This window comes from Danio rerio, chromosome 10 (assembly GCF_049306965.1).
Source record: "Danio rerio strain Tuebingen ecotype United States chromosome 10, GRCz12tu, whole genome shotgun sequence".
In the NCBI taxonomy this organism is placed as follows: Eukaryota; Metazoa; Chordata; class Actinopteri; order Cypriniformes; family Danionidae; genus Danio; species Danio rerio.
The window spans coordinates 27884162-27897064 of NC_133185.1; the positions used below are offsets into that span (position 1 = coordinate 27884162).

The 12903-nt window shown below is 33.3% G+C and overlaps 1 protein-coding gene and 1 long non-coding RNA gene across 3 annotated transcripts in view; one reads left to right on the top strand and one right to left on the bottom strand.

Moving 5' to 3' along the window:
* The window catches only part of LOC103911744 (uncharacterized), a 19818-nt gene extending 9686 nt beyond the window's left edge, over positions 1–10132 (top strand). The window contains exon 3 of the long non-coding RNA XR_662774.4: positions 9426–10132. This is a non-coding gene — a long non-coding RNA (uncharacterized lncRNA). The remainder of the gene's footprint in view (positions 1–9425) is intronic.
* On the bottom strand, positions 94–12171 carry im:7136398. 2 transcript variants are annotated; one of them, XM_009305278.4, is made up of 7 exons: positions 11868–12171; positions 9387–9603; positions 5591–5721; positions 5414–5501; positions 5214–5327; positions 863–980; positions 94–734 (listed from the first exon to the last, which is right to left on the bottom strand). In XM_009305278.4, exons 2-7 carry the CDS (start codon positions 9585–9587, stop codon positions 634–636), a joined length of 753 nt encoding a protein of 250 aa, XP_009303553.1. In that variant the 5' UTR covers positions 9588–9603; positions 11868–12171; the 3' UTR covers positions 94–633. The 2 variants fall into 2 exon arrangements, with proteins under 2 accessions (XP_009303553.1, XP_009303552.1); XM_009305277.5 differs by having other exon boundaries at positions 9387–9622.
* Positions 12172–12903: the final 732 nt, after the last annotated feature.

The following is a 12903-nucleotide window of genomic DNA, read 5'->3' on the forward strand; positions in this document are numbered from 1 at the left end:
AAGTACTTATAATCTATTTGTGGTTTGTTAACATCTTTTTAAACCAAATTTCATGTTATTATGAAGGAAAAAAAAAAGTCTGACAATGGTGTATAAAATATAAAATAAATGATTTTATTAAATTATAGTGAATATTAGGAATTCAGATATATTTCATTCTCATGTATAAGTTTGATACACAGGAAAGTTGTAAGGCACATTTATATGAGACAGCATCATTCACAATATTTATATTGTCATAACGATTACATATATATACTGTATTTCAGGATTGGAATGCTTTAGAGAAACTGATGGTTAATACATCCCAGTTATTGATCACATATGGCTTTGACAGCAGCTTATTATTTATATATTCTCTAATTGATGGAAGCTAAATTAAACCAAGTGCTGAGACATGAATCAGAGCTATTAGGTTTCGTTATTAAGGCATTTGTTTTTTTCACAATAAAACTTGTGACTTTTATCAATGTGACTCACATTTTATCAAAGTTTCTGAAGGCTACGTTTCTTCAAGAACAAACAGGATATTCTGGCCTTTGTTAGTCCACAGGATGAGTAACAGTAAATTACCGTTTTCAGAAAGTGCCAATGTTGAACTGCTGTCATGCAGCGTCGCAAACAAACAATCATTCACAATGACGTCATATCCTGTACATCCAGGAGCAAAGCATCTTGCTTGGTCCGAAGGTGGTCCCGTATTACCAGATGCTTCACCAGTTCTGAGCTCAATTCTGAAAGCAGGAATGAAAATAATGCATCGGGTAAAAACAAAATGACAACAGATTTGTGCGAGCCGAGGCATTATTGATTGAACGTCTTGTTCAATAACTGCAGACTGTTTCATTATGGAAAATGATACCTTGAATGTCCTCATTGAGTGAAGCTCTGAGTGCATTCAGCTGCAGTAAAGAGCAAGTCTGCAGATCACTCAGGCTCAGGATCTTTCTTCGAATATTCATGGTACTGTGCGGGGCTTGCTGAAAGAAAATATCAGAGAAATGACTACCAGCACAGTCATGCATAAAGCAAATCACCCTGAAATTTGGCACACAATAACAATAAGATTTCAAAAGTAAAAAATACTGTTGATCAGTTTCTATAGAGAAATTGACTTAAAACAATTCTGTATTAACACTCACTGGCTATATTTAGGATCACCTGTTCAATTGTGTGTTAGCAAATATCTGTTTGGCCAATCATGTGGCTGGAATTTAGTGTGTTTAAAGGCACAATATGTATTATTGTTTCATTAAAATGTAAAAAAAAAAAACTGTTATATATTTTGCTGAAATATATACTTGCAATATCCCAAATCATTTACCCGCTTCGAATGTTATCACTCGATTGAATGGGCACTTTCAGTGGTTATCAGATTGATATGGGCCAGCAGGGGCTTTCTGTGCTTACTAGTAGGCTCGGCTGGCTTTTATCATCCATCCACATGGTTAATCAGCTATACTAATAGAGAAGACTCCTGTTTTTACATTACTGTGATAGTTGGGTTTAGGGTTGGGGTAGATGTTAATAAAACACAATTAATGGGAAAATTGATATATATAATATTAATAATTCCCTTGCTTAATCAGCTATACTAATAGAGAAGACTCCAGTTCCAGATCTGTTTTTAAAGTACTGTGACGGTTGGGTTTAGGGTTGGGGTAGACGTTATTAAAATAGACTTAATAGGAAATTTAATAAATAATATAAATAATTCTCGTTAACTTCTGGCAGCGACCGTATGTTATCAGTTGATTAAGCAAACAAGAAACAGAAATGTGCGCACATCTAGCAATCTTAAAGGCAGGTGCTCAATCAAAAACAAAACACAGTAGCAAAAGAACAAAATAAAATCGGCACACTGCCACTTTAGCTCTCAAAACATTTTTTGGTTGATAAAGACCTGATGAAGACCATGTAGGTTTGAAACGTTGTGACATTAAAAAAAATTTGAGAGCTGAAGTAGCAGAGTGCCGATCTATAGCTGATTAACCATGTGTATAACAGTAACCATGATAACAGCCTTCTGAGCCTACCAGTAATTGGCCCATATTCATCAGCTGATGACCACTGATAGCACCCATTTAATCAAGTGATAACAATCGAATAGGCTGAATGATTTGAGGAATGTTAAAATATCGAGAAATAAGTCATTTTAGCTAGAAACATCGACTGTATTTTGTATCAGCATGCTAATGACTTCACACACCCTTGATATGTAATTTGGTTTTATAGAAAAAAGAAAAAGCTGCCATTCATGAGGGTTTGGCGCCATCTTGCGACTGAACAATAAGTAGGCTAATGTAGGCTGCATTTAACTGTTTTTGTGTCTGAAAGTTTTACGGTTGAGTTAATTAGTTTGTGTCTGATTTGTTTGTTTGTTTATTTATTTCACAACAAGGGACAGTGTATATCAATCAAAGTTTCCCAAGAATGCAAATGTACCCAAACTAGCCAAAAAACTAGTTTTCATTGGTGGTCCCATAGCCAGATGTTAAAGAACATACCATAAAAATACTGGTTCAAACTAAAAACAATACTCGAATGAACGACAAGAAAACAACTACAAAAACTGTTGTTTAGTTTAGCATGAACAGGATTATGTATATCTAGGCAGTTATTTATTTTGTAAAATAAAGCCCTTCAGCCTTATACAACAGCTGCTGATTCTATTTTTTGAGAACATCAACCTAGATATACATTATCTCTAACAGTTTATTAAAAAAAAACACATCTCTTGTTTGTCATTATGTATAGTGAATTGAACATATTCGACAGCACCCTTTCATTTACTCCACATGGTAATAATGTCACCCGGTCCACCTATTTCTACCTTCGAAATATAAATCGCTTACGTCCTTCCCTCAAACTGCATTCAGCTGCCATTCTTGTTCATACTAGTTTAGTCACATCACGTTTAGATTACTGTAATTCCCTTTTGTTTGGCCTCCCTAAAAAAACTCTTCATAAATTACAACTGGTACAAAACAGTGCAGCCCGTATCATCACAAAAAACTCTCTCTATCTGTCACATCACACCCATTCTACAAGAGCTTCACTGGCTTCCCATCCTTTTCAGAATTAATTATAAAATTCTTCTTCTCACTTTTAAAGCCATCCACTATCTTGCTCCTCCATACCTTGCAAATCTTGTTCATATCGCCACACCTTCTCGAACACTCAGGTCTTTTTCTTTCATTCACCTCACTGTTCCCTCAGTTTGCCTTGTCAACATGGGTAGCAGATCTTTCAGCCACTCTGCTCCTCAGCTTTGGAATTTACTCCCTCCTGATCTCCGTAATTAAGATTCTCTTTTTCAATGTTTAGGACAGCTTATTCACTTTAACCTGACTGCATTTTCAAAGTTTGTATTGTTTTCTATTGACTTTCATTGTGTTTTTATATGAAGTGATTGTTCTAGTTGTCCTGTACGGTGACCTTGAGTGTCATGAAAGGCGCCTTTTAAATAAAATGCATTATTATTATTATTTATTATTATTAATTGGTCCACATGATTCATGTTTTGCACTTCAGAACTGGCTGTTCTGAGTATTTCAGAAACTGCTGATCTACTAGGACTTTCACAAGCAATCATTATTGTGTTTTAAATAAGACTGATATAGAAAAATATCACTGAGCTGCAGTTCTATCACTGAAAACCCTGTGATGGCTACTTCCAGCTGAACAACGTGTCATCATATCGCAAAGCTCAAATCATCTCCAACTGGTTTCTTGAACATGGCCGTGTGTTCACTAAACCTAGATGACTTCAGTCAGCAGATCTCACTCCAATATATGGCATGTACTGAAACAGGAGGTTTGCATTATGGATGTGCAGTTGACAAATCTGCGTCAATTGTATAATGCTATAGTTTCATTATAGACCAAAATATGTTTATAAATATGAATCCTCCTTGAACCTTGTTTAATCTATGCCATAAGGAATGAAGGCAGGAGCACATACTTAATAAAGTGGCCATATGAGTGAGTGAGTGAGTGTGTGTGTGTGCGCGTGTGTGTGGGTGTGTGTGATTTGAAATATAATTTGAAATATCAAGAGGACATAATTTTATATAATAACATTGTTATGACATAGTTATTACAAGGACAAGGGGATATGATGAAATTTCACCATATCCCCATTTTCTAAAGGCTTAAGAAGCATGTAGATATTTTATGCACACAATTTCCTGTAAGGGTTGGGTTTAGGGATAAAGTTGGGTTATAGGATAATAGAAAATACAGTTTTATTAGTATAAAAACAATGAGAACCTATGGAATGTCCCCACAAGTCACAAAAACAATCGTGTGTGTCTGTGTGTACTTGTTCCTTTATACTGGTGGGGACTCATGTACAAAATGCACTGCAAAAAATGCTTTTCTTACTTGGATTTTTTGTCGTTTCTAGTCTAAATATCTAAAATTTCTTAAATCAAGAAGCATTTTCTAGACAAGCAAAACATATTGTCTTGTTTTTATTCACTTCATTTTGGCATATTATTTCTTAAAACAAGACAATATGTTTTGCTTGTCTAGAAAATGCTTCTTGATTTAAGAATTTGTAGATATTAGGACTAGAAACAATACAAAAAATCTAAGTAAGAAAAGCATTTTTTGCAGTGTGATGTTTCCACAATACAAACCGTACATTCTCTCCCCCTACCCCAACCCTTTTACATCTTCAAAATACTTAATTCTGTGTGATTTATAAGCATGTTTGACCATTGGGACCTCAATTTTGGTCCCCATGAGTCCGTGTGCATTGAGGTTTAAGTCCCCACCTAGATATAAAAACAAGTACACCGTGAGTGTGTGTGAGAGAGAGGGAGAGTGTGTGGGAAAAGATTGTGATGTGAATCATCCCAGAGCCTGTTGGTCTGATTCAACTCCAAACATCTTTGTGGAGAAAATGATGGTAGAAAAATGCTTCCGGAAGCAAGGCTGTTTTCTGTCATCATTTGCTCACCTTATGTGATCCTGTGTAACTTTATTCTGCGGAACACAATAGTAAATACTCTGAATGATACTCTTAAGGAGCTCCTGAATCCATTCAGATACTTGAAAGCTTCCATCCCCATTACAAGCTCCACATTTTTGTAACCGCATGTAAAAACCACCCGGCACATTCTTTAAAACATCATCTTTAGTGTTTCTCGGGGAGAAAAACAGTCATATGATGCTGTTGGATGAACAGTGTCTTTAAAACCTCTCACCTCTTTCTCTTTCTGTTCGGCCAAAAGCTCGTCTCTGAGAGCCCTGAGTGCTATTTTCACTTCCTGTTTTAGCCCTGCAGAATAACTCCCACGTACCTCTGCTTCACATGAGCTCTGAGGACAACAGCAAAAAAACAAAAAACATCATCAATCATAACAACTTAAATGTATTTTTGAAAAACTGGTAAACTCCTATGCACCTCTTTGCTTGATGCGCCTTCGTCTTCATCCTCCTCACTTTCGCTGTTGTTGATGAAACAGAGCTGAAGATTTTTAGGGCTGTTAAACCTGCCAGATGGAAGCGCAGAGCACATATCTGAAAATAAAGCATGTTAAAAGACGCGCCTTAACTTTGTAAATGTGACCATGTGGAATACCGTGAGGTTATGACAGGGACTCGGCAAGGACTGTAGTCGTTCTCATCTGCCCATGGCTCCCGGTGGACTGAATGGTGTTTTGATTCGTTCCAGCATCCAAGTATTTGGTCTCGCTCTGATAGACCCAGACTCTGAAACACAATGAAGACTTTACAGTTTAAAATGTTTTGGATTTTTTTCCTTAAATAATGTGTCTTACGCATTTTTACCCTGATTTACATGATAAAAAATGCCAAAAAAATATTAGTATTAATAATCTTTAAGTATGTTAAAGGGCACCTACAGTATCATGCAAAATCAACTTTTGAAAGCTGTTTGAACAGAATTGTCTGTTTGTATAGTGGAGTGCTATAAACACAAGTCATTTTCTAAAAATTTCCTGATGTTGGTAGAGGTAAAAAAAAAGATGTCTTTAATATCAAATCTAATTAAAAATAAATCAATTAAAAGAAAAAAAAACAAAGTATTTCGTATTAATCTTATTAATACTACCCCACATTATAATTCGTAATTTACATACTTCTTTATTTCCCCTTTTGTTCTATTCATTCTCCTTTTCTGTTTCTATCAAATTTATTTGTTAATTTTTTACTATTATTATTTATTTATTTATTAACACCCAAGTTTCAAATAGTTTTAAAGGTAAAGGTTGTGTTAAAGACAGAGGTGTGTGCGATGTGGGGCCTGGTTTCACCAGTTTTTCCCCTGACCAGTCCAACAACAGATTTAACGATAACAATTATTTGATTAAAATAAATTTAAAAAAACTCCTACTTGCATATACTTACATATACTACACTCACAGGGTAAGTGTGGCGTGGGCATGGCGGCCTGGGCATTGCACTGGACTGATCAATGCCACACGTCATACTTTTTTAATGCATCACAAAGCAACTGACAAACACTGTACACTTCAATGCTGATCTTATATATTCCACCCCCTCAAATTATTGTTAAAGCTGTTGTTGTATTATTATTATTATTATTGTTATTAGTATTATTATTATAATTATTATTAGTGGCGTTAGTATATTATAGGTATCATGTTTATCCTTCCTTCTCTTGATCTTTCATTGTTTTTATTATTATTATTATTATTATTATTATTGTTGTTATTATTAATAATAATTCATCATAGTATTACCTAAATTCTTCTTTTCATTCTATATTCATATTATTCTTTACTTAGATTTTTTACTATACATATATTATCATTATAATAGTAATGTTTTTTCTTCTCTTAATATTCTCATTGTTTTGTCTGCTGCAATTTGTTCTCACTTCCTTTAATTTATTTTAATTTTCTTCTTCTACTCTTTCTTTGCCTTCCTTTTCAAAATTTTCTTCTCCTCTTCTTCTATTTTCTTCTCTTTCCTTTTTCTACAAATTATTATTATTATTATATGTCCTCTTCCTGAATTCCCAACCCCTCTCACCTCCTCACTATTATTATTAATATTAGTACTTCTCTTTTGTTATCATTATTATTATTACTGTCCTGACTTGTCCTGTTATCTCCTCATTTTCATTATTACAAGTATTTCTACCATTGTCATTATTCAGGTTGCTGTAGTAGTTGTAGTAGTAGTCATAGTAGTACTAGCGGTTTTATTTGGGGTTTTTGAAGTAGTATCTGTAGTAGTCGTTGTCGGTGAAGTAGTATCAGAAGTAGTAGACGTTGTTGATGTAGATGTTGTAGAAGCAGTCATTGCTGTAGTAGTATCAGTGGTAGTAGTCGTTGTAATAGTATCAGTACTAGTAGACATTGTAGTAGTAGTGGTTGTGGCTGTAGTAGCAGTAGTAATAGTTGTAACATTAGAAACTCTTTGTAGTAGTAGTAGTAGTAGTAGTTAGTGTAGTACTTGTCATTTATTTTTATTATTATTATTTTATCACTATTATATATCATTATATCACTAGCATTGTTGTCATACCTTATCACTGACTGGTTTCTTTCTATCTGATTTTTTCCCTTTTCATTTTTTCTGCCCACCGAATTGATTGACAGGTGCTATGTTTCTATAATAACATGTATACACAGGTCAACAGAACATTTTTTGCTAAGAAACTGGGATTAAAATATCTGTTCAAATTCTTTGTGACTTTTATAAGTTTTTAAGAGTAAAACGTTTTTAAAACAGAGCGTGTTGGTAATAAACACACTAAAATCGCTATCTAATTCTTAACTACTATAATCGCCACTGCCTTATGGTGTCAGTGAATGCTAATATGTGCATGTAGTGCAAAAGGCATTTTTGAGTGTGACTCATCATTTCAGAAAGGCTTGAATAAACTCCACCACAAAAACATCAAATAAACTTACTTAGTATTTTTGATTAATGAGCTAGATTTCAGCTTCATCCATGTCTGCCTGCGTCACTGACTGCTGTTTATCTGACGTAATGCATGAGAAGCAGACACGCATGTGGGAACAGTGGGTGGAGAGAAGTAGCTTATTTAGATTTAAAGGCACAGGCTACAAAAACAGCTACATAGCCCTCAGACACCAAAATGGGCAGATTCTGGAGACTATAATAAATAATCTGATGGATATTTCAAGCTAAAACTTTACGGATACATTCTGGAGACACTAAAGGCTTATCTTACATCTTGTAAAAGAGGTAAAATAGGTGCCCTTTAAGTTTTAATAACTGATAATATAATAACATTTTGTACAGTCTCATAGTCTTTTAATATATTCAGGTCAGAATAAATATGTTTACGTTTTACATCTGTTATACTGAAAAATAATTTTGGCTTAAAGTAGTTGTCATTTAATTAGAATATGTCAATAACTCAATTTTGACAAAAATGTCAGATAGAACCTTATAATTCCAAGGTGACGACTTATTTTATATAACTATGTAATTACTTTTTTATATAACTCTATATAATTTTTATATTATTTTAAAATCAATTTATTAATTTATACATTCTATTTGTTTAGCCAAAAAAAGAATTGATTACATTTTAATATACATAGATCTAATATATACCATATTTTTTCCATTTCTCAGTGACTATAGGTAATATTTTGAAGCATTTGAACATATTATATTATATATTATATAATTAATATTATATAATAAACAGATATATTTATTAAAATAACATTTTAGTCACCAAAAAAATAACATTTTAGTCACCAAACATCTTTAGAAATGGAAAGATAATACATCATGTGAAATATTGAAAAAAAGACAAACTACAAAATATCAACAAAATTATATACATGTTGTAAAGCATCCTAAAAAATGTTTGTTTAAAATAGAGTTTTCTGATTATGTCTTGAAGAGAATAAGAAACTTAAATAACCCTTAATTATTCTTTTTTTTTGGCTATTAGAGTATAATATGTTGTGTATTTAATGTCTATAAATCTACACGGTAATAAACTGATAATTAGTTGTTCATAGCTCATTATTCACACATGCCTTCCATTTATTTACAGTTTCAAATTGCATCATGGGATCTTGTTGATAAAAATTTGACATTTATAGTGGACTAAAACTATATACTTTATAAGAAATAATATATAGCAATAAATGATTAAGAATACTGCCAGTTAATTACCAAATTGTACTAAAATTTACACAACAAACCCAGCCAATATAGAACTATATTGAATTAGAAACTAATACAAATCTCAAAATATACTTTATTTTTTTCGACATCAAATGTTGGCAGCACAGAGATCAAAATCCTATGAAGCAGTGTGTGAAAGCTGAAATAAGCTGAAAACACTCAATAATCACAAAGTATGGGAGATGATTTATACAGTGTTTGCATGATGTTACCTCTGCTTTTTTCCTTCTTTTCTCTTCCTGCCTCTCCAGCTCTGCAATCCGCAAACTCAACTCTTCCCACTGCATGATGGGAAGGTCGTGGTCACCCAGAGGAGACTCTTCTTCACTTTGCTGTCTAGTCCCCTGGTCAGAGGGTGAGGGGTCATCGGTGGTCCTCAAATAACACCTGTCACTGTCTGGATTCTCCTCCATCCGGTGGAGAGTGATGCTGGTCCAGCAAAGACAGGCTAAAGCAGATGAGAGGGGGGGGGGGGATTTTTTGATGAAGTTTAAAAGAACAGCATATATTTGAAACAGAAACATTTTGTCACATTAGATATTATAAGGATGTTTCTGAGATTTTTGTCAAAATTGACTTATTGACATTAAATGACAACTTATTTACATTATTAGATGTTTTTTTATAAGTTGTTTACATTTTAAGACTTAAAAAAAAGGCTTTATCTACAAATTCGAACTCTAACTTGGCTCTACAAGGTTCTTTCTGTGAGCCAATCAGCATTTTGAATGCACGCACGAGAACAATCAGAATCAGCTTTCTTTGTCATTTCACATTGCTACATTGACAGCGGGCAAAGACCAGAAAGAAACACAAAATACAAAACTAAGTAATGGTGCACCACACAAAATTGAGAAGAAACCTGAAACTAAAAAGCTGTGTGTCAGTGTGATGATTTAGAAGCGTTTTTGACATTGAGATGAAATGTTTAATTTTACATTGTTAAAGAAGCAACAGGAACAAAAAAAAAAAATATATATATATATATATATATATATATATATATATATATATATATATATATATATATATATATATATATATATATATATATGTGTAAAAAATTGAAAATAATAAAATTTGAAATATTTTTATTTGTGTAAAGAGTCATTGAAAAAAAATTCTGTGTTTATTAAACGTATTTGCTTATTGTCTGATTTCTTTTAACATCTTTAAATTTTACTTTAAGCATTGAAGGGCAAATACTTAATTTTATCTATGGGGCATTTAATTCAATAAATTTAATTCAATAGTTCATATAAAGCATAAAATTCAATAAATATTACCACATTAATTACATAAAATTAACAGCTTCACTGGATAAAACATTTAGCACAGCCTTGTATGCTTAATTTGAGCAAAAAAAAAAAAAAAAATTCTAAAACATTAAATAATTGTTGCAGAAAGCAAAAATTTTACTTTCTCAAGCATCAACATATTGTTACAACACCAATATATATATTTTTGTGATTGCAATTCTTGAATAGTAATGCTTGAATTAATGATCTGCCAGATAGAACCTTAAAATTCCAAGCAGAAAAAGATTATTATTATTTTTTAAATTAGAAGGATTCCATCCATCTGCATCCCTGTTTGTTGTACCCAACTTGCAAACTTAAGAGAATTTTGATCATTTACATTTAGAGTACTTTTAGGGTCTCTGTCATGTTAATGCATGAAAGAGAACTGTTATACACAAATGGTTTGCTATATGGAATGCAAAAACATTAAAGCTTAATATCTCAAAACCATTTAGATTGCAGATAGGACCTTCTAATTCCAAGGTGACAATTTGTAACATGCTACGTTTGACACATTATTGCTTTACAAAAGTATAATTTCTGTAAAAAGTGATCTTAAGACACCAAACTTGTAAACAGAAGTGCGAGTAAGCAGGACTGACAGTTTTGCAGCATATTATCAATCAAAAATAGCATATTTTGTAACACAGCACAGGGAATTTAGAAATATGTCTGCATGGAAAAAGGCCATAAACTTCATAGTGAAGCCAAAAATAAATGTAGGCTACATTTAAGGAGTTTACATGCATAAACCTCTAAATGTCATTTAATATTTCTTTCTAAAATTAGCTTTTTCTTCAACTCCTGTGTGTGGATACTGTGTCGAATAAGTTATTTTACTTGCATTAAGCGAAATAACTAAACAAAAATTTAGGAGGCTCGGAAAATTGCTCCTTTAAGGTGGCATTTAGAGGTTTTTCTCTTCATTTTTGCATAAAATTATTATTATATATTATTATTATTATTATATGTAGCTACATCCAGTAGATAAAAAGAGCAGTTTGTTATCAGCTTTTAATTGCTACTTCATGTCAGTGTTTACACGTTCATGAGGGACACAATTAAATTAAATGACCCTCAAAATTAGACACCGGGGCATTAAATTTCTCTCCAGACCTTTACGAGAAACCCATGCTACATTAAAATTCCTGTTTTCAGAGCAAACAACTCAAACGCACTCAAGATGTCCAGTCACACCAAAGTGAAGGAGCTTTTCTGTTTGCTTCGTGACGCACGATGACTAACATGCGCATCTTTAAAACAAACCACCAAGCTGTTTTTATCCCATAAATCATACACTTTATACCATATCAGAAGTGTGCAAAGTTGTATCGCGGTTATGCCACTGCGGTTCTTGTTTTCTTATCATGAAGATGACATTAATTCACTCACCTTTTATCGGAAAACTGACGTCGACATCGCGACCGTCACATAAAGTTTAACGCTTTTACACATTTCGCGTATAGTTTACTGACTTATTTCTCAACTTCGGTCCTTCCTCTGCTGGAGAGGAAACACCCCTTTGGCTTTCCCTTTCCTCCCGCCCTCCGTCAGTGTTTCTTCCCGTGTATGTTTTCTTGTTTACGGCTAGTTTTACTTTCTTCTTAATTTCTTCTTCAATATCGATATGTTCTGAACTTGAGGAGTCCGTCGCTGCTGGTCAAGTTTGGATTGCGCGTGAATGTTTTGTGTACTGTTATAGTGACAGCTGGAAGTGCAGATAAGACTGTTTGGGAAGGGTTGAGAAAGTAGGTGTCCGATTTCACATGTTGGGAGATGAAGAGCGCGAGCAGATGGGAAAGTCTGTGGGATTGTGGTTTGTTGTTCACACTGCTGATGAAAGCTGTGATGCAATGCTTCAATAATGCAGAAAATCACATCCTCTTAAAGCCTAACGTAAACTTCACGTCGCATCTCGGTGCAAAGATTTAAATGTTCCTCGAGAAGCCTTGAGGTTAGATGGAGTGTAGCTTGCTGAAAATATGTGTCAGCAAACATTTACCACTGAAATGAAGGAGGGAAGCGTGTTTGAAGGTTGAAAATAATTTAATTTTGCATAGTTATACAGTCTGAAAATATATAGAGATGGCATATTAAAAAATAAACTTTAAAATGTTTGTGTAAACCAGGGATGGCCAAACATTTTCTTATGACGGGCCAAAGACTAAACCTGACCTGAGGGCTGTGGGCCGAAGTTACTGTAAAATATAACAAACTATATCGGATTAAAGTCGCCATGGGTAATTATCTAATTTATTTAATAATATTTCAAAATAAATAGAAAAGATTACTTTAAACGTTAATGCTTTTTTAAACATTGTATAATCAACATAATAAAATAAAAACAAACAATTCTATTTAATTGCTGAAAACATTAAGCTGCACATCCTTTTGCATTGTCTTGTGCGTTGTTCTCTGTCCATTGTAG